Source organism: Eucyclogobius newberryi, unplaced genomic scaffold, assembly GCF_026437365.1.
Source record: "Eucyclogobius newberryi isolate DKJ021-1_F unplaced genomic scaffold, fEucNew1.0.hap1 SCAF_115, whole genome shotgun sequence".
Lineage (NCBI taxonomy): Eukaryota > Metazoa > Chordata > Actinopteri > Gobiiformes > Gobiidae > Eucyclogobius > Eucyclogobius newberryi.
In genome coordinates this window covers 101,983-121,245 of record NW_027315741.1, presented here as the reverse complement: position 1 = coordinate 121,245, position 19,263 = coordinate 101,983, and the positions used below count along the sequence as shown (strand labels likewise).

Below are 19,263 nucleotides of genomic sequence, written 5' to 3'. Positions count from 1 at the left end.
CCGTTTTTCATAGTTTTGGCCGGGGTGCGACTTATACTTATATTTATACTAATGTACGTACTCCGGAGCGACTTATGTGATATTATTTGTCATTTTCACACTTGCAACTGCATTTCATACTCCAGTGCAACTTATATATGTTTTTTTCTTCTCTATTATGCATTTTTTGGCTGGTGCGACTTATACTCCGGAAAATACGGTACAACTTGAATACTTTTATTTTATTCCTTCTAATAGACGTGCGAGCTTGTAAATTGCAGACACTTTTAAGCTGTTGTAGTAAAAAGTTATGAGACGAAAAGATTTTGACTTGAATACAATAAACATAAAATACATTGTGAACTTAATGGCACCCCTTATTATAAATTAATACTTTTTCTTGTGCATTGTCGAGCCGCTTCTGTGCAAATGTGTAACCTCTTTTTGTCCAAACCAAAAGTAAACGCATAGCTGTAAAAGCGGTCTGCATTTGTGGAGCTGGTTGTGTCACGACTCACTCTGTCCACAGTTCTTGAGGATGCGCACTCTCTCGCTCACGTCTCCCAGATACAGAGCCGCCTGGTAGTGTCCGCTCATGTCCTTCCTGATCTCGGCTGAAAAACAAAAAGAACACAGGTAAATCATTGTAAACCTTCAAACACGGGTTGAAGTGACATTTCTGCACTCTTGAGGGTCATTTTACAGTTCTATTTTCTGATATTTAAACCTAAACTAATACATTTAAAGACGAGTTTACGCAACATTTTGTAGGATTGCAAAAATATCACATTTATTTTATAAGCAAGGCAAGTTTTACAGTATTTGTAGAGCACAGTTTGCAGTTATTAAAAAAATATTACTTTGTGCACAATCATTATCTGCACTATACAGACTCCAAAACACATGAAAGAAAGGATCAAAGATCAAACAAATTCATGTTTTCCTCAACATTTTGCTTAATTCGCAAATATTCTCCTTCAGTCTTCATATTTCAACCTTTAATATTTGATTGATAATGTGTTTAAAAAGTGTGAACTGTCAAAAATACCGGTAGTTTAAAAAACCTAAAAAAGCTCGGTTTACGAGCTTTAAAGGTCCCATATCGTGCAAAATCAACTTTCAGAGCTTTTAACCTTCTTATAGTGCTATTGGTGCCCAAAGTGTTTTTTGAATGATTCCTGTAGTCTTTAGCTAGAGAATAGTCTCTATCCTTCTCCTCTGATGAGCAGACGAACAGGGCCTACTCGGGTGAGTTCCTATGAGTACTATTTAGGCGCAGTTAGCTTCAAATGCTACTTCTTTTGTTACGATGCTGCTGCTGACGTGGTGCTGTGTCATGCGCTGTGTAGCGCTCACGCCTCGGCCTCTGTTTACATTCCCACCGTCTCCACGCTAGGCTACGCAACAGGGTGGGCGGGGGAGGCAGATCGCTCTTTGCAAGGGTGGGGGCAAATGTATATGTATTGTTCACTGTAAGTTTTATGTGTTTTTATTGTTTTATTCTGTGTTTTGTGAAGCACTTTGTGACTTCTGTCTGTGAAAGGTGCTATGTAATAAATAAAATTTACTTACTTGCGGGTTTGTGAGGGTATCTTGGGGTCCAAGATATGGGTGATATTTGATAACTATTATGTTATGGGTTATGGGTTATGGGTACACTTATTATTATCAAATATACCCTTAGTGTGGACTACGAAACAGGAAAAAAATGGCATGATATGGGATCTTTTAACACACGGCTCCTGAGACTCGCTGACAAAAGTAGTTCAACAACGTAAAAAGGTTCAACCCCCGTGCGACTCACCAATCTTCATCATCTTCCTCAGCTTGGCCAGGTTCCCGGTGATGAGGTAGAGAAAGGTGAGCTTGTCAAAGTTCTTGGTCCGTTGGTAGCACATCTCCACGACCTGGTGATGCCCCTGGAGCAGGGCCGCTTCACCCAGACGCTCCCAGCACGAGCGCTCGTCCAGGGCTTTCGCCGCCTCCAGCGCCACCTGCAGGAGGGGGGGGAGGAGTCAGTTACATCTACAAATACAATGGAACTTCCTGTAACACAGCTCAAATTGTGTTTCATCTTTTGTCTTGCTTTGTTAATGTGTTCAAAAGAGTTGTCATAATAGAAAATATCTTATAATTGTTTGTTTTAATCTGCTTTTTAAGGCTCACTTAGGTTCAGAAGTACTAGAGTTGTCATAATAGTAACATTTCTTCTTGTGTTTGAGAAATAAGCGTGATACATTTTTAATATAAATTGACTGTAATTTGACACAAAATAACAGTGTTTCATTCTTTTTTTCCGTGTGTTCTTAAACTTGAGCTGAGAAAAACCTCTTTAAACTCCACAGGAAAGGAACGTTTTGCTACCAACTATAGTACAGGCCTGTGCGATTCATCGAATTCCAATTACGATAACAATTATTTTGAACAATGATCACAAAAATGGCACAATCAAAAGGAAACGAAGAATTACTTACAGCAATGTGTTACTAATGAGTCAATTAGTCATTTAGATGTGTAGAATGATATGTAAAAAAAAACTATTTAAAGTGAATAATTAACAAAAATAATCAGGATGATCATCATTTCTATCAAATCGAACAGCCCCCAGTTATAACATTGATTCATATCTAATTTCCTATACTTTTTACAACCCCATTACTGCGATCAACCTTTGTTTTGGTTTTGGTGTTAGACAATACAGAGAAAACCCACGCAGACACGGGGAGAACATTCAAACGCCACACAGAAAATCCCCGAACGACTCAGAAATCGAACCTACGGGGACTTTCTTGCCACGGGGCCCCAAGCTCCACCCACTGTCCCGCCTCGTTTGACATCAGGAACTCCCACGAGAACCCAGGGAACCCGCACACGTGGCCCGGGTTACGGCGCAGAGCTGAGACGCGGGCCGCTCACCTCGATGTTTCCGCACTCCAGCGCCAGACTGAAGCGAGTCTTCTCATCTTTGACGAAGTGCAGCGCCACCTCGGGGTAGCCCTTCTTCTGCAGGTACGCGATGATCGACTGGCCTACCAGCTTGGCGTTGCGCACCATGTGGAGCACCTGGAACGTTTTACAGAGGTTAAAGGTCCTGTGTCACGCAAAGTCAACTTTTAACCTTCTTACAGTGCTATTGGTGCCTCGTATATGTGCCCAAAGTGTTTTTTTAGCTAAAGACTGCAGTTATTGGTCTCTATCCTTCCCCTCGGACGAGCAGACAAACGCTACTTCTTTTGTTCCAACGCTGCTGCCAAAGTTTTACGTCTAACCCTTTACATTTTAGTGAGATATAAATGGCCGTGTTCATTCTTATTCTTCTCTCTCTTTAGTTAAGACCATACTATTGTTGGCAGAATAGACAGAATTAAACTTAAAGGATTAGACGACAATAATACTTCTGTTTCAATGGCCGGTGAAAACAAAGACCGACCGAGATCAAAAAGCGTCCGCGCCGATAACACTGACCTCGTCGTACTTGCGGTTGACCAGGGCCAGTTTGAAGCGGTACTCGGTGGGGTCGATGGTGAGGACCCGCGGGCGACACTCGCGGTCCAAACAGTAGACGCTGTTGCCCCGGACGCGGGTCACGTAGATGGGCAGGTCCAGGGTCCGGATGATGCCGTGGTCGCTGGAGGAAAGAGAGCGCACAAAGACTTCACGGGGGTCTACGCCGAAGAGCATCGATCGGGAATCATTCAACGGACCCAAAACGACAATCTCTCCAGGGACTAAAGGCTCTCTGAGTGGAGTTTGCATGTTCTCCCCACGCAACGACCCAGCACAGACCCTCCCATATTATCTACGTGATTCCGTCGTACAACTTTCATGCCCCAAACCGATCGTTCAACGCCATCCGGGGTTCAGACACGTCGCTCTCATCGCCAGTAACACAAAATGAGCCGTTGACATATTTTTAACAGTGATTAACTTGTGCTTTTTACACAATTAAGTCTATTCACACAAGCTTTTCCCTTCACATTTTACATTTGTGAGTATCTGCCACCGAAATGACTTCAATAACCGTCTAATATTTCAGTCCCTCCTCCTGTTTGAGCTTCTGGGGAGCATCTGTTCTTCATTTCTGTCCGTTTTCGAGCCGACTAAATCAGGACAGAATGAGAACAGCTACAGATGTATTGAACTTCGTCGAGTCTCACAACCGCAATACAGGTAAGAAACGTGCTATGAAACGTTGAGACTCTATCACAAACTATTGGTAATTGAGTAATAAGCCCCAATAAGCAATGTAAATCAATGACATATTCGTTTTGTTGAGAGAATAATCTTTAAAATGATGTATAGCTTGCTGGGATTGACAATGAAAATTAGAGTGATGATGAAATAGAACTTCTAAAGATGGTTTTTGCCTGTGTGCGGTCTGGCTGTCGTAAAGAAGTGTTAACAGTGATTAACTTGTGCTTTTTACGCAATTAAGTCCATTCGCACAAGCTTTTCCCTTCACATTTTACATTTGTGAGTATCTACCATCAAAATGACTTTGATAAAGGTCTAATATTTCAGTCCCTCCTCCTGTTTGAGCTTCTGGGGAGCATCTGTTCTTTATTTTTGTCAGTTTTCGAGCCGACTAAAGCCAATAAATCTCGCTGAACCACGGCCGACTCGTCCTTTCCGCGGTAGCATTCCTAAACCCTCGTCTTACCCGGAGGTGAGGGCGTATTTGATGTGGTTGGAGGTGGTGTAGATGAAAACGCCGCTCTCGTCCCAGGCGCCGCTCTTCACCCGGATGTTCTCGTGGATGTTGCACAGGCTCTCCAGCTTCCGGTTGCAGATCATGATCGCTGCGGGACGAAAAAGAAGAAGAAGAAGAAGAGAGGACACTTCACATCATCTGCGCTGCTAAGAGTACGTTTCAGTCTAAGCTCCGTCGTCTCGTCTCACCGTGCTTGGCGAGCAGGGCCACATGGCTGGTGTCGGCGCTCCACACCACGTACTTGACTTTGGCGATCTTGACGGTGGCGAGCGAGCGCTTCTGCTGGACGTCGAACAGCGTGACCCCGTCGGCGTCGCGGAGCAGCAGGGAGCCGGTTCCGGCGTAGAAGATCTCCTCGCACGACGGGACCTGGACCTTCTTCACGATCTCGTTCTTCAGGTTCTTGATCAGCAGCTGCGGCGGACGAGGAGGAGGAGGAGGAGGCACGGTGAGGAACGACAGAAGAGCGCCGAATACCACAACGGCAGGTACTCGTTTACTCAATGAATCGACCAAATCTTTAATAAGCGACCGACTATTTCATTGGGATTATCATTATTTGTGAGGACCACCGAAGCAAGGAGTTTGAGATTTGGAATTTAACAGTTTAATGTGCCGTTTTACAGATAAATACACTGGGTTTACTGTAGTTTACTATGAAAAAGCACTGGTAATGTGCGATAATCTTGTTGCGTTTTCAGTGAAGTTTGCGTAGAATTTAAACGACCTTCTGTCACGTCTTTGTGGGGCGTCGTTTGTAGAACTTTGAGGCAAATAATACACTTAATTTTGGAATGAAGCTGTGGAAATGTGGAAAAAGGGGACGCACTGACATAGTTTTGAAATCTATTTACCGGCACGTGTCTTTAGTCAACAACAACAACCAAACAATGTTCAACCTCAACAACTCTTGAAACATTATACTTTTGAGAGACTGAGGCAGAGCTATGATGGTTTATACATCATAAAACCCAAAGGAAACAACTATTTTGATGACATTTATTCCAACACTTGGATGTCACGATATCAAATGTTAGTGTTTCAAATATTGTGAGAAAAATAATAAATCACAATTTAACGATCGCTCTCCTTGAACCGACACCTTAACGTGGTGGAGGGGTTTGAGTGCCCGAATGATCCCGGGAGCTATGTTGTCGGGGGCTTCATGCCCCTGGTAGGGTCTCCCAAGGCAAACAGGTCCTAGGTGACGGGTCAGACAAAGATCGGTTCAGAAGCCTCTTATGACGACGACACGAACAAGGCCGTTTACGTCGCCCGGATCGGCGTCACCGGGGCCCCATCCTGGAGCCAGGCCTGGGATGGGTGCTCCATGGCGAGCGCCTGGTGGCCGGGTCTTACCCCACGGGGCCCGGCCGGGCACAGCCCGAAAGAGCGACGTGGGGCCGGCCTCCCGTGGGCCCACCACCCGCATGAGGATCCATAAGGGGCCGGTGCAGAGAGATCTGGGCGGCAGTCGACGGCAGGGGCCTCGGCGACCAGATCTCCAGACACAGAGACTAACTCTGGGGACATGGAATGTCACCTCGCTGGGGGGGAAAGAGCCTGAGCTTGTGCGGGAGGTTGAGCGATACCGACTAGATATAGTCGGCCTCACCTCCACGCACAGTTTGGGCTCTGGAACCCATCTCCTCGAGAGGGGCTGGACGCTCCACTTCTCTGGTGTTGCCCGCGGGGAGAGGCGGCGGGCTGGTGTGGGCTTGCTGATAGCCCCTCAGCTCAGCCGCCACGTGTTGGAGTTTACCCCGGTGAACGAGAGGGTCGCGTCCCTCCGCCTTCGGGTGGGGGACAGGTCTCTCACTGTTGTGGCGGCCTACGGGCCGAACAGCAGTGCAGAGTACCCGGCCTTCTTGGAGTCCTTGGGAGGGGTACTGGACAGTGCACCGACCGGGGACTCCGTTGTTCTACTGGGGGACTTCAACGCCCACGTGGGCAATGACAGTGACACCTGGAGAGGGGTGATCGGGAAGAACGGCTTCCACGATCTGAACCCGAGCGGTGTTCAGTTATTGGACTTCTGTGCTAGCCACAGATTGTCCATAACGAACACCATGTTCAAGCACAAGGGTGTTCATCAGTGCACATGGCACCAGGACACCCTAGGCCGGAGGTCAATGATAGACTTTGTTGTCGTGTCATCTGACCTCCGGCCGCGTGTCTTGGACACTCGGGTGAAGAGAGGGGCAGAGTTGTCAACCGATCACCACCTGGTGGTGAGTTGGATCCGCTGGCGGAGGAGGAAGCCGGACAGACTTGGCAGACCCAAGCGCATTGTGAGGGTCTGTTGGGAACGTCTAGTGGAGCCCTCTGTCAGTAGGGTATTCAACTCGCACCTCCGGGAGAGCTTCTCCCATGTCCCGGGGGAGGCTGGGGACATTGAGTCCGAGTGGACCATGTTCTCCGCCTCCATTGTTGATGCGGCTGCTCGGAGCTGTGGTCGCAAGGTCTCCGGTGCCTGTCGTGGCGGCAACCCCCGAACCCGGTGGTGGACACCGGAAGTAAGGGATGCCGTCAGACTGAAGAAGGAGGCCTATCAGGCCACTCTGGCTTGTAGGTCTCCGGAGGCCATCGACGGGTATCGGCAGGCCAAGCGAGCCGCGGCTCGTGCTGTCGCAGAGGCAAAAACCCGGGCCTGGGAGGAGTTCGGGGAGGCCATGGAGGAGGACTATCGGTCGGCACCAAAGAAATTCTGGCAAACCGTCCGGCGCCTCAGGAGGGGGAAGCAGTGTCTCACCAACACCGTTTACGGTGCGGGTGGAGGCCTGCTGACCTCAACTGGGGATGTCGTCGGACGGTGGAAGGAATACTTTGAGGATCTCCTTAATCCCTCAGTCACGTCTTCCGAAGAGGAAGTGGAGACCGGGGACTCGGTGGCTGGCTCATCCATCACCCAAGCTGAAGTCACTGAGGTTGTTCGCAAACTCCTCGGTGGCAGGGCTCCGGGGGTGGATGAGATCCGCCCTGAGTACCTAAAGTATCTGGATGTTGTAGGACTGTCTTGGTTGACACGTCTCTGCAACATCGCGTGGCGTTCGGGGACCGTGCCTCTGGACTGGCAGACCAGGGTGGTGGTCCCTCTGTTCAAGAAGGGGGACCGGAGGGTGTGTTCCAACTACAGAGGGATCACACTCCTCAGCCTCCCGGGTAAGGTCTATTCCAAGGTACTGGAGAGGAGAATCCGACCGATAGTCGAACCTCGGATTCAGGAGGAGCAGAGTGGAACACTGGACCAGCTCTATACCCTCCATCGGGTGCTCGAGGGTTCATGGGAGTTTGCCCAACCTGTCCATATGTGTTTTGTGGATCTGGAGAAGGCTTTCGACCGTGTCCCTCGGGGTGTCCTTTGGGGGGTGCTCCGGGAGTACGGGGTCCGGGGCCCTTTGCTCAGGGCTGTCCGGTCCATGTATGACCGGAGCAGGAGCTGTGTTCGCATTGCCGGCAGTAAGTCAGACCTGTTCCCAGTGCATGTTGGACTCCGCCAGGGCTGCCCTTTGTCACCGGTTCTGTTCATAATTTTTATGGACAGAATTTCTAGGCGCAGTCGGGGGTCGGAGGGTGTCCGGTTTGGGGACCACAGGATCTCATCTCTGCTGTTTGCAGACGATGTTGTCCTGATGGCTCCATCAAACCCGGACCTGCAGCTGCACTGGGACGGTTTGCAGCCGAGTGTGAAGCGGCTGGGATGAGAATCAGCACCTCCAAATCCGAGGCCATGGTTCTCGACCGGAAAAAGGTGGCTTGCCCTCTCCAGGTGGGTGGGGAGTCCTTGCCCCAAGTGGAGGAGTTCAAGTATCTCGGGGTCTTGTTCACGAGTGAGGGAAGGATGGAGCGTGAGATCGACAGGCGGATCGGTCCAGCGGCTGCAGTGATGCAGTCGCTGCATCGGACCGTTGTGGTGAAGAAGGAGCTGAGCCGAAAGGCAAAGCTCTCTATTTACCGGTCGGTCTACGTTCCTACCCTCACCTATGGTCATGAGCTTTGGGTAGTGACCGAAAGAACAAGATCGCGGATACAAGCGGTCGAAATGAGTTTCCTCCGCCGTGTGGCTGGGCGCTCCCTTAGAGATAAGGTGAGGAGCTCGGCCACACGGGGGGAGCTCGGAGTAGAGCCGCTGCTCCTCCACGTCGAGAGGAGCCAGCTGAGGTGGCTCGGGCATCTGTTTCGGATGCCTCCTGGGCGCCTCCCTCGGGAGGTGTTTCAGGCATGTCCCACCGGGAAGAGGCCCCGGGGAAGACCCAGGACACGCTGGAGAGACTATGTCTCTCGGCTGGCCTGGGAACGCCTCGGGATCCCCCCGGAGGAGTTAGAGGAAGTGTCTGGGGAGAAGGAAGTCTGGGAGTCCCTGCTCAGACTGCTGCCCCCGCGACCCGGCCCCGGATAAAGCGGCAGAAGATGGATGGATGGACAATTTAACGATTATTCACGATTATCGAGACTCCGAGATTCCCGTGGTCTAACACAAATATAACTTTCTTAGTCAGACAAAAAGTAAAATGTGACAAAAACAGACAGATATTTTTAAGTTCTTTCAAATTTAGGTCTATTTTTTTGACTAAAAACACTTCATTCTGCTTCTAAAACTGTCACGATTATTATTTTTTGGCTATTGCAATTATAACGTGACCTAAACAATCACGATTATTGATTAACCGAATAATCGTGGCAACCCCACCCACACTGGCACTGTAAAATAAAACAAACTGAACATTGAAATGCATTTAAATCGCCGCAGTTGTGTGACATTTACCGAGTGCATACGATCCAGGACGGCGAACCTGTTCCTGGCGACCCACACCGCGGTGAGACCCGAGGACCTTTTCCCCTCCGGAGCTGCAAACGGACAGAACACAGTTGGCGACACCTGCGACCGAAAAAACAAATTCAAAATGGAAAAACAGCGGATGGAGTTCTTACCGTCGGGGTTCTGCGAGTCACTCTCTTTGGGGATGGAGTACAAGTCGTAAGTGCTGTTTTCCAGATTCGTCGCTCTCTGCGGGACAAAAAGGTGAAGGGGTATTACAACTCTACGGCGTCCAAAAACAGTCAAGAGGCCGCGCCGATTTTTTTAAAGTGTTTGCTTACGGTGCAGAGGAGCACGGCGTTCTCGGCAGGATTATAGGACATGCTGAACACGGGGAACTTGGACCCGCTGAGGAGAGAAAAGCTTTCAGCGCACGGACTAAAAACAGCACAGAATTACACACTCATGGCATGGACTGGTGGAAGAAGTACTCAATAACTTAAACTTAAGACTTAAAGCAACAGTGCGTCACTTTCCTGAGGTGGCACGGCGTCGATTCCATGGAAATAGAAAGAGAAAATCATACTTCTGAACTTTCTCCATCACGTTAGAGCTTTGTGCCAGACTAAGGTTTTTTAAAGCTAAAGGAACAACATTTCCATGGAAACGAGCAAGAGGAGATTCCAGGACACGTATGAGTCAGGTCTGTGGAGAGGCAACTCATTCGCAGTTAGAACGCAAGTTTTTTTGAAGTGCAATAAAAACAGAAAATTGCTTTTATTTGACTCTATGTTTTAGTTAAAAAGTTACATACTGGGTCTTTACGTAAAAGTACCCGATTAAAAAAGTATGTTACCATAAACCTGCCGACGATGACATGACAATGAATACTTTTCAGTTAAAAGTGTAGTGGAGTAGAAAGTACAGATACTTGGTCTCAAATGTAGTGAAGTAAAATGTACTACAATTTTCACTTCAATGCTTCTGTAATTTCCACCAATGATTTATGTTCAAATTGAAATAGTAAATAGTTTAGACCCTGGTTCACAAGGTTCCAGGCCCCAGGCCGCCGGGCCTCAGTCTCTCACCTGCGCAGCTGCATGACGGCGGTGTCTTTGCTGCTGTTGAAGTCGAGTTGTCGGAGGAATCGGTCTTTGACATAGTAAAGCATGTTTCCGTAGACGGCGTAGGCCGGACGCTCACGCTCCAGTTTGAACACGATCATCCCACTGTCATGACCTGAGCAGGAGAAAACGTGCAGCTAAAGTATTCCCCCGGGTGTGTATTGAAATAGTAAAACTGACATTTTTAATCACGTTAAGGACTTCAGCCAATAACAGCCCAGTATCCAGGCCCAGGCTGTTTTAGGTAATTTACTCAAAATAACACCTTAATGAGCTTCTTCTCAGTGTATTGACCTGTCCAAACTCCACAGAGGGGGGGTCAGGTCATTTTAGAGTGGGTCAGGTCATTTTAGAGTGGGTCAGGTCATTTTAGAGGGGTCAGAGGTCATTTTAGAGGGTCATTTAAGAGGGAGTCAGGTCATTCTAGAGGGAGTCGGGTCATTTTAGAGGGAGTCGGGTCATTTTACCGTGGCGTCGGGTCATTTTACCGTGGCGTCGGGTCATTTTACCGTGGCGTCATTTTACCGTGGCGTCGGGTCATTTCAGAGGGCAGTCGGGTCATTTCAGAGGGAGTCGGGTCATTTTAGAGGGCGTCGGGTCATTTTACCGTGGCGTCATTTTACCGTGGCGTCGGGTCATTTCAGGTCATTTCAGAGGGCAGTCGGGTCATTTCAGAGGGCGTCAGGTCATTTTAGAGGGAGCATTTTACCGTGGTGTCAGGATTCCGTCCCTGGTTTGTTCACTTCTGCATCACTTCGGTTTAATAAGATAGAGTTGGGCCTTTGAATCGCCGAGTGCATCAATGTAATAACTTAATAATGGCCTCGTTGTGGTTTCTTACCCGCAGCGAACAGGTTGAGGTTGGGATGAGCCCCCAGGACCCAGAACCGGTCGTGGTCCCTCCTGAAGGTCTGGACGCCGGTCCTTTTGGACATGTCCCAGACGCGGATGCTCTTGTCCTCGGAGTTGGACAGAATCAGCTCCTGCCGCGGGTGGAAAACGGCGCAGGAGACGTTGTTGTAGTGACCGCGGCACGTGTCCAGCTCCCACGCCTTGGACTCTGGAGCGAGAAGGGGACAGTTTAGGCTTTGCACAGCACGAATCAAAGTTCATGTGGTTATTTTTGAACACAATACGTAATAATAATAATGCAAAATATCATGGGAGCGTCAAAACCGAGACTAAAGGTGGAAAAAACAACAACTTTGTGAGCCGGTTTCTTTAAGGGGTTCTACTTTAATCTTCTAATTTAATCTCTTCCATGTGTTTTTTTGTATGTGGGAATGTTTTTTTAGTGTGTGCTACAGAAAATAGTGTTTTGACCTGGTTAAATAAAGCTTAATAACTTGATAAATAGACGAATAATCTAGAGCTAAAGATTGGACCGCATCTGATTCAAGATTTATGAGAAAAACAGGGCTCAAAAGCATAAAATTGGCTTCAAAATCAAAATCATACATGTATATATTGACAAAAACAAGCAGACAGTGTATTTTCTTCTTCAAGACCGTTTAAACTTGACTTGGAACAACAGATGTTTCCCTCACCGTTCATCCTCCAGATTTTGACCTGCCTGTCGTCGGCCCCAGAGACGATCAGGGGCATGGTGGGATGGAAGGCCGCCCAGTTCACTCCGCGATCGTGACCCTGAACAGACAATCACACCTTCATTTCTGCGCTCGCGACCTCAACACGCGCGCCGTTGTATCCGAACATCGAGGCGTTTAGCGTGACGTTTAAAGCCGCTCACCTCCAGCACGTGTTTGACCACGGCGTCCGAGGCTCCGAACAGATCCACGCCGGAGAGCCCTCGCACCTCGGTCTCCACGGCGCCGGGAGACAAGTTCTTCTTCCTCAAACCTGGAACCGACATTAGAGCAGCGCGTGCCGGCGGGGGACGCGTTTGACCGTTACACACAGTCGCGACACACTCAAGAGGGAGGAACGGATGTACACAAGACATTGAGCACCGTTCAGATGCTACACAGGTTTTAAAAAGGTGCAGTGTGTGGTTTCTGGTGACATCTTGTGGCAAAAGTGTGAACTGTTCTTAGTAGACACTGTGGCTGCTCCTGTAGGACGTTTGGGACATGCATTTGAGTCTGTAAACTGATACATTCTCAATATATAATGTCATCATAGAGCTAGAAATGTTGCGTTGCATTACAGTTTGATGCAATATTCAGACATTATAGTCCATTTTCATTTAAAAGCGGGGCATCTGATTTTCTGTAACGTGAACAGCTCTGCGCGTTCTAAGCGTAGTTACCACAGTTTCATTTATATTTCCAACCGTTTCTAATGTTGAGGCTGTGTTCTGTTACATGACCACCAGTGGGGAACCTACATGACGGAAAAACAACAACTAGAAAACAAACATGGAGAGCGCATCTGTTGGAAAAGAGCCAAGAAGGCAAGTCTGGAAAATATTTACTTCGTTTTGCAACTTGTTCTTGTCACCATCTTAACACACTACTGCCCCCAGTGGTCAGCACATGCACAGCTCTGCTACTATGGCTCATGAACTAAACATACAAACTACATACGGACTGAATGACAGAAGCATAAATGAGCATTTAGGCACAACATTATTCAAATATAATATTCCTTCGGCAACTAGCGCAGCTTTATAACATTTTTTTTTTTTTAAACTCCTGCTTCAACTTTTGAGCTTGAATGTTCTTACCAAGTTCAGCAAAATAGGTTTCAACATTCAAGCTAAAGTTGTCACTCATTGTTAGCGCCGACAAACCAAACATATAACCGTTAACGCAAAGTCTAACAATGTATATTTAGTTTATCGCCGCACGTTTTGAAGTTCTTCTGGCAGTTTCTCAGGTTTTTCAGGAGTTTTTCACCCCTTGTGCCAAACGTCAACAAAGTTATCTTAAGGCGTCTCCAAATAAGTGCACTTCCTGTTTTATGTCCCCGCGGGGCTACCGTAGCTGTCCACACGCTCCAAGAAAAGCTCCTTTACCACTAGATGTCACCAAACACAAAAGTCCACATTGCACCTTTAAACCGTGAACTGTTGGACTCATGAACACACGCACTGGATGAAACGCACGCTTCATTTACTTTCAGTTTGAATCTGCCAATAATCATCGTCCCAGCGTTGATTGGGTTGAACGTGTTAATGAATAAATAAATAAATCACACATGATCCATGATTCGATCACTTCCCAGACACAAACGGAAACAAAGCTTGCGTTTCGTCCCGTTTAAACGATCGCGGCGAACATGAGCTCAACAGTATTTATATAGATGTTTTTTTTTAAAGAGGGCTGGGAACTAGGAACCTTTGAGCGAATGTGGATGTTTCTGGGGGAGCATGGAGGGGTGGACGTGGGAAATGCGCGGCAAATGGGGCAGTGGTGGCTGGGTTGGTCAAAGCGTGCTCTGATGGGGCGTGTTTGGATGAAGAGAAGTTCATTTAGTTTCTTAAAGTGGTGTGAATGTTTTAGCGTGAGTCGACATGCAGAGTCGAGGGTTAGAACGTGTTGAAGAGTACTTATTACGACTGGAAAGAACTGTCACAAGTCATTATTTAGTATTGTACGTGCAATGTCAAACCACATACGTTAAGAGAAAGTTGACATTCGTTAGTAATTATTTAAAGCACCCTTTCGTTCCAAAATAGTCAGTAACTTCACTTAAATAGTCTATGACGGCTTCTGAGCGCATGCCAAAGCTTTACATTAGTATATTACTGTTAGTATTGTTTGTATTCGTGCTATAAAATACTTTTTTGCAAGAGGGATTGAAAACATTAAGTCCTTGATGCCTATTTTTGGATATTGTTACTGAAAAATGAAATTCTACAAATGTTTAGTGCATTTTGCTTGTTAGTTTCGTTGTTAGCAATTATTCTATTAGTTGTTGAGAACGTAAAAGTCACACGAAGAAGAGATTTATTACTAAGATTGACTCGGGTGAAGCTGAAGTGAAGCCGTTTGAAGGTCACGGTGCAGCACATTTATGGACCAACGAGTGAATTTACATATTTTCTGTGCAATTTTGACTAAATTTGAGTCATAAAATCAGCACATGGCGTGTTTGAAAACCTGTGTATAAACCAGCTAACAATTATTCGATAACTAAATTAGTTGGCGATTATTTCAATAATTGATTAGCTGTGATTAACCAATACATTTTAAATTAGGGTTTGAGAATATGACACAAAATATATTTTTCTCTCATATTTATTCATCTTAAATTTTCCCATTTAATTTAGTATTAAAAAAAATATTCAACTATACATTTCAAACAGGGGGGGTGCAGAAATATCAAAATATATCTAAATATTGAAACTTAATTTTGAGTTAAACTGTTGCCATGAGCATTTTTAGTATATTTTTCGTAACTAAGACGGCAGCACAACAATCACGTTACTTATTTCGAGAAGGAAAACTAGTTTGTGTCATACAAGTATTCAGTGTGCTTCATAAACAGTGATTTAGCAGAAAAAGTATTTGTGCCTTTAAAAATGTTGATATTTCCCCAAATACGTCCAGTACATCAATTACTGCATGTACTGCCATATCGTGACGTTTTTATATCGAACCACGAGGGACTCTGCGATCCCCAGCACTACTTTCATTATTCATTTCCTGACAACAAACAAACAACAATATATTAATTGCCATGTTTTATTGAGTTAAACTATTTTTAACCTGACAGAAGATCGGCTGTGGAACTCTGGATTAAAAAGATGATTAAAAAGCTGAATCTGGATCGGTGAAAACGTGATTAGCGGTAACTGCACGGCCCTATTTTAGTCCGTTTATTTCCCTGCTCGTAAATAAAGTTGAAGTAAAGCACAACTAGCAAGCGTGAGTGTTCAAAATGACAGCGTAGTTTAAAAAAAGAAAGAAAATTGAGCGTTTGGTTAAATGGCGCCATGCTCGTTATAATAAGGTGATAATAATGGAGTGAGGGTGATTTTAATGTGCATAGGGAGACGGGAAGGGATGCAACCATGCTCTGTGCAAAGAAACGTCAACAGAACTAAACAAACAACAACACATTTCACCACACACACAAGCTAACGCTGTTATCCTGTTAGTCACATTACGATCGCACATGCAGAACACACAGAAGTGCCTCTTATGTCCACGCCACACGTTTAGAAGGAAGCAGTTTCCAGTGAAAATACTTCAGTCTAAAAGGTTTTGCGGTTCGAACAAGAGGCATTTCTGCAAACAGCCCACGCAGATTGGCCTTTCGACAACAACGGAGCGGGAAAATTAAAGTTCCCGCTCAGTATTACCACTGGTCCCAAAAAACAGCATTAAATTACACTGCAAAAAATGTAAAACCTGCAATGATTAAAATGACGTGACAAATGGATTTGACTTGTTTAGATATTTCTGATTAATTATAGATTTGAAAAAGCTGCACTGTGTAACTTTTCCGTTTTCTTTTCCCACTCGTCTTCAGAGAGATTACCGTATTGTCCGGATTATAAATTGCACCTTTTTTCATAGTTTTGGCCGGGGTACAACTTATACTTATATTTATACTTATTCTCCAGAGCGACTTGTTATTTTCACACTTGCAACCACATTTCATACTCCAGTGCGACGTACACATTTTTTTCTTCTCTATTGCGACTTATACTCCAGAAAATACGGTATATTCTTCTCCTGTAATGTTCTACGGTACGGCATTTACTCGCTCTACGTTGAGACGAGCAGGTGACAAAACCAGGTCACGTTTTCCATGTATTTGATCCATTTTACTGTCTTTTTTTAATGCTAGTTTAATGCTCTACTGTGGAACAAACAGCCACCGGGAAAGTTACGCAGCGCAGCACGAATTCAAGATGAATTATCCGGCAGCTAAGTGTAAATGTTAAAAAATATAAAATCGTGGGCAGATCATTTTTAAAAGGCAAATGAAATACCGTCACGTGATTATCATTGTTATTATTCAATATCTGGTGCGACTAATGCATGAAAGTTGTGACGTCATACCTAAATTACCGTATTTTCCAGCCAAAAAAATGCATAATAGACAGAAAAAAAACATATTTAAGTTGCACTGGAGTATGAAATGCGGTTGCACATATAAGTCGCTCCGGAGTAAAAGTATACAAGTATACAATAATAAATGTATACTTGTATACTTGTATAAGTATACAAGTATAAATATAAGTTGCACACCGGCCAAAACTATGAAAAAATGTGCAACTTATAGTCCGGAAAATACGGTAAACGGTTTGCCATTTATTTATGAATGTCAAAATGGCTAAATACCGGTCAGAAATATATAATTAAATTCATAAGTTAAATAAATAAACCCTCACTAGTCAAAACTGCTCCGACAGACATTTTGAATTCACGTCATTTTAGCTCGTGCGGTGTTTTTTTGCAGTGCACTTCCGTCCGCAGGCTCCGCCCTCACCAGAGATATCCCACACCCGCACGGTTTGGTCCAGCGACGCCGACACCACCAGGTCCTCGGCCGGGTGGAACTGGGCGCACATCACGTAGTGGTTGTGTCCCGTCAGCACGCTGCGGGGCCAAAAAGAGGAGAGTGATGCTCAAAACGGGTGAACGACAGTAGCTGCTCAACATTTGCATATGTTTAAAAGCGACGTTTCCCACCAAACGCAGGTCCTGGACTGCCAGTTCCAGATGCGGATGGTCTGGTCATCTGAGGCGCTGAGGATCCAAGGATACTCCTGAAAAAATGGCACCCGTCACACACACATATTCTATTAGCATTTTACTAGTGTTTTCAGCTAAGATCTAGAACCAAGCAGACAAAGTAATGCTTCTTCTTCTGTGGTGTTTTATGGCGGTTGGTATCCAAGTGTTACATTACCACCACCCACTGTAGTTGTACGTCTTTATCGCCCTCCAAGTAATGCTGATCATTTGTTTAAGTAAAGTAGGAGGGGGTTCTCTTTTTTTCTCTTCATTTAATTTAATGTATTATTTTTGACAATGTGGCGTTGAGCAGGTGCTTTGAAGACGTACAACTACAGAAGACGGCGGTAATTTTTATACCAACCGCAATAAAACACCAAAGAAGAAGAATAAGTCAATGTTTAAGCGCATTGAACTCACATGGTGAAAGAAGGTGGTCCGGATGTAGTCCAAGTGGCCGAGGAGAGTGAAGAGGCAGCGCCTCAGCTTGTAGTTCCACACCTAAGAACGAGTGAAAAGACACGGAACGATATGAACGACTGTCACGCAAAGTACGGCACGATAACTGCACTTATAGTGAAAATAATATGTTCGAGACTTAACGTACGAGTCAAAAGTGATTATATCAAGGCTAATGAAAACTATAGAGAAGAATTTATGAATAAAAATATTGTCAACACTTTCATTCAAGTACATTCTTGTCAGATGGAGGAAATTATTATTATGTTATTGCGATATATTTAGTCTGTTGCAATATTGATTACTGCGCCAGACAAAATTGAGATGGGTGATTATGCGATAATGTTCACAAAAAGCTACTGGAGTTTTTAAATATGTTGCTTCAGCCTTCTGTCTTCATTTGGGCAAAATATATTTATACACCGTTTCCCATGAATAAAGGAGACTATGGTGGCCCCCCATAGTCTAAAACAAACTAAAATGACCAATAATACTTATGGCTTGTTGCATCTTCTTAAAAAGCCTAAACGAATACACTGTTCAAAAAAATAACTGTTTAAAGATTGAAAAGAAGCAATAAGTGATATTTATAATCCCACATTTGTATATAACAGAAATGGGTTTCCCACCACAGACTCAGCAGAATCTATAGAAAACACTGAATATATGAACATTGCACCCTTTAGTTTATTACAACATAAAATAAAAAGACAGTTGGTGAAAAGTAAATATGTAAATGACGTCTCACTCTCACCTTAATTTTGTAGTCGTCTCCTCCGGACACAAAGAGAGGCTGCTGCTTATGGAAGTCGATTCCTCTCACGGGCCCTGTGCAAACACACATAAAGACACACATAAACACACATGTAAACACACACGTAAGCATTTATCACCACACACGTGTTATTAGAGTTAAGTGTGTTTAGTGGGAGCCACGTCACTCACCGTCGTGCTCGTCGAACTTGTCGATGAGCGTGCACATCCGGTAGTCCCACAGCTGGATGACCCCGTTGTGCAAACTCGCCAGCACCCATGGCCTTTTGGGGTGGAAACTGAGCCCTAAAACGAGACAAAAAGAACAATAAACAGCTATTCGAGTGCAGAAACGACGCAAAGTTGATCCCGTTTGCATTCGGTCAAAGCGGTGGCTAGTGCTCGTTAGCTAGCAAGGTTTTTGGACATTTTTTTGCATTTTGACAGTTAAAATACAACGACTCACACACAGTTGAGAAGGTAAACAGCACGCACTTAAGAATACACACAATCGATATCAAAATTGTGACGATTGGTGGTGATTTTGCTGATCATCTTTGGCTAAATCCAATGCTAACTAACATGCTATCAGCCGCAGTCTTACCTTTGACACGGGCTGATTTGGTCTCAAACTTGGTTAACATCCTCACGGAGCAAACTCCTCCTTATAAACCTCTGGAGAACGAGTCCGCGCGCTTGCTTGGTAAATGTGAAAAATGTCGCAGATTTGTAGGATTTAAGCGGCCCGTCCTCCTTGGCCCATTTATTTCTGCGGCGTCTCCTTTTCCTGACACGTCGCTGGTTCAGACTTCCGGTTTGGTGACG

At 45.4% G+C, this 19,263-nt stretch overlaps 1 protein-coding gene across 1 annotated transcript in view; it reads right to left on the bottom strand.

The window, feature by feature from the left end:
* The window catches only part of copa (COPI coat complex subunit alpha), a 28,105-nt gene extending 8,842 nt beyond the window's left edge, over positions 1 to 19,263 (bottom strand). The window contains exons 1-19 of the mRNA XM_072440211.1: positions 19,043 to 19,263; positions 18,631 to 18,744; positions 18,440 to 18,513; positions 17,647 to 17,727; positions 17,182 to 17,258; positions 16,979 to 17,088; positions 12,324 to 12,433; positions 12,121 to 12,220; positions 11,415 to 11,633; positions 10,538 to 10,688; positions 9,791 to 9,857; positions 9,623 to 9,698; positions 9,456 to 9,538; positions 4,879 to 5,104; positions 4,640 to 4,778; positions 3,445 to 3,607; positions 2,896 to 3,042; positions 1,784 to 1,973; positions 498 to 593 (exon numbers count right to left, since the gene is read on the bottom strand). Of these exons, the coding sequence (XP_072296312.1) occupies positions 498 to 593; positions 1,784 to 1,973; positions 2,896 to 3,042; positions 3,445 to 3,607; positions 4,640 to 4,778; positions 4,879 to 5,104; positions 9,456 to 9,538; positions 9,623 to 9,698; positions 9,791 to 9,857; positions 10,538 to 10,688; positions 11,415 to 11,633; positions 12,121 to 12,220; positions 12,324 to 12,433; positions 16,979 to 17,088; positions 17,182 to 17,258; positions 17,647 to 17,727; positions 18,440 to 18,513; positions 18,631 to 18,744; positions 19,043 to 19,082 (2,263 nt within the window). The 5' untranslated portion in view covers positions 19,083 to 19,263. The remainder of the gene's footprint in view (positions 1 to 497; positions 594 to 1,783; positions 1,974 to 2,895; positions 3,043 to 3,444; positions 3,608 to 4,639; positions 4,779 to 4,878; positions 5,105 to 9,455; positions 9,539 to 9,622; positions 9,699 to 9,790; positions 9,858 to 10,537; positions 10,689 to 11,414; positions 11,634 to 12,120; positions 12,221 to 12,323; positions 12,434 to 16,978; positions 17,089 to 17,181; positions 17,259 to 17,646; positions 17,728 to 18,439; positions 18,514 to 18,630; positions 18,745 to 19,042) is intronic.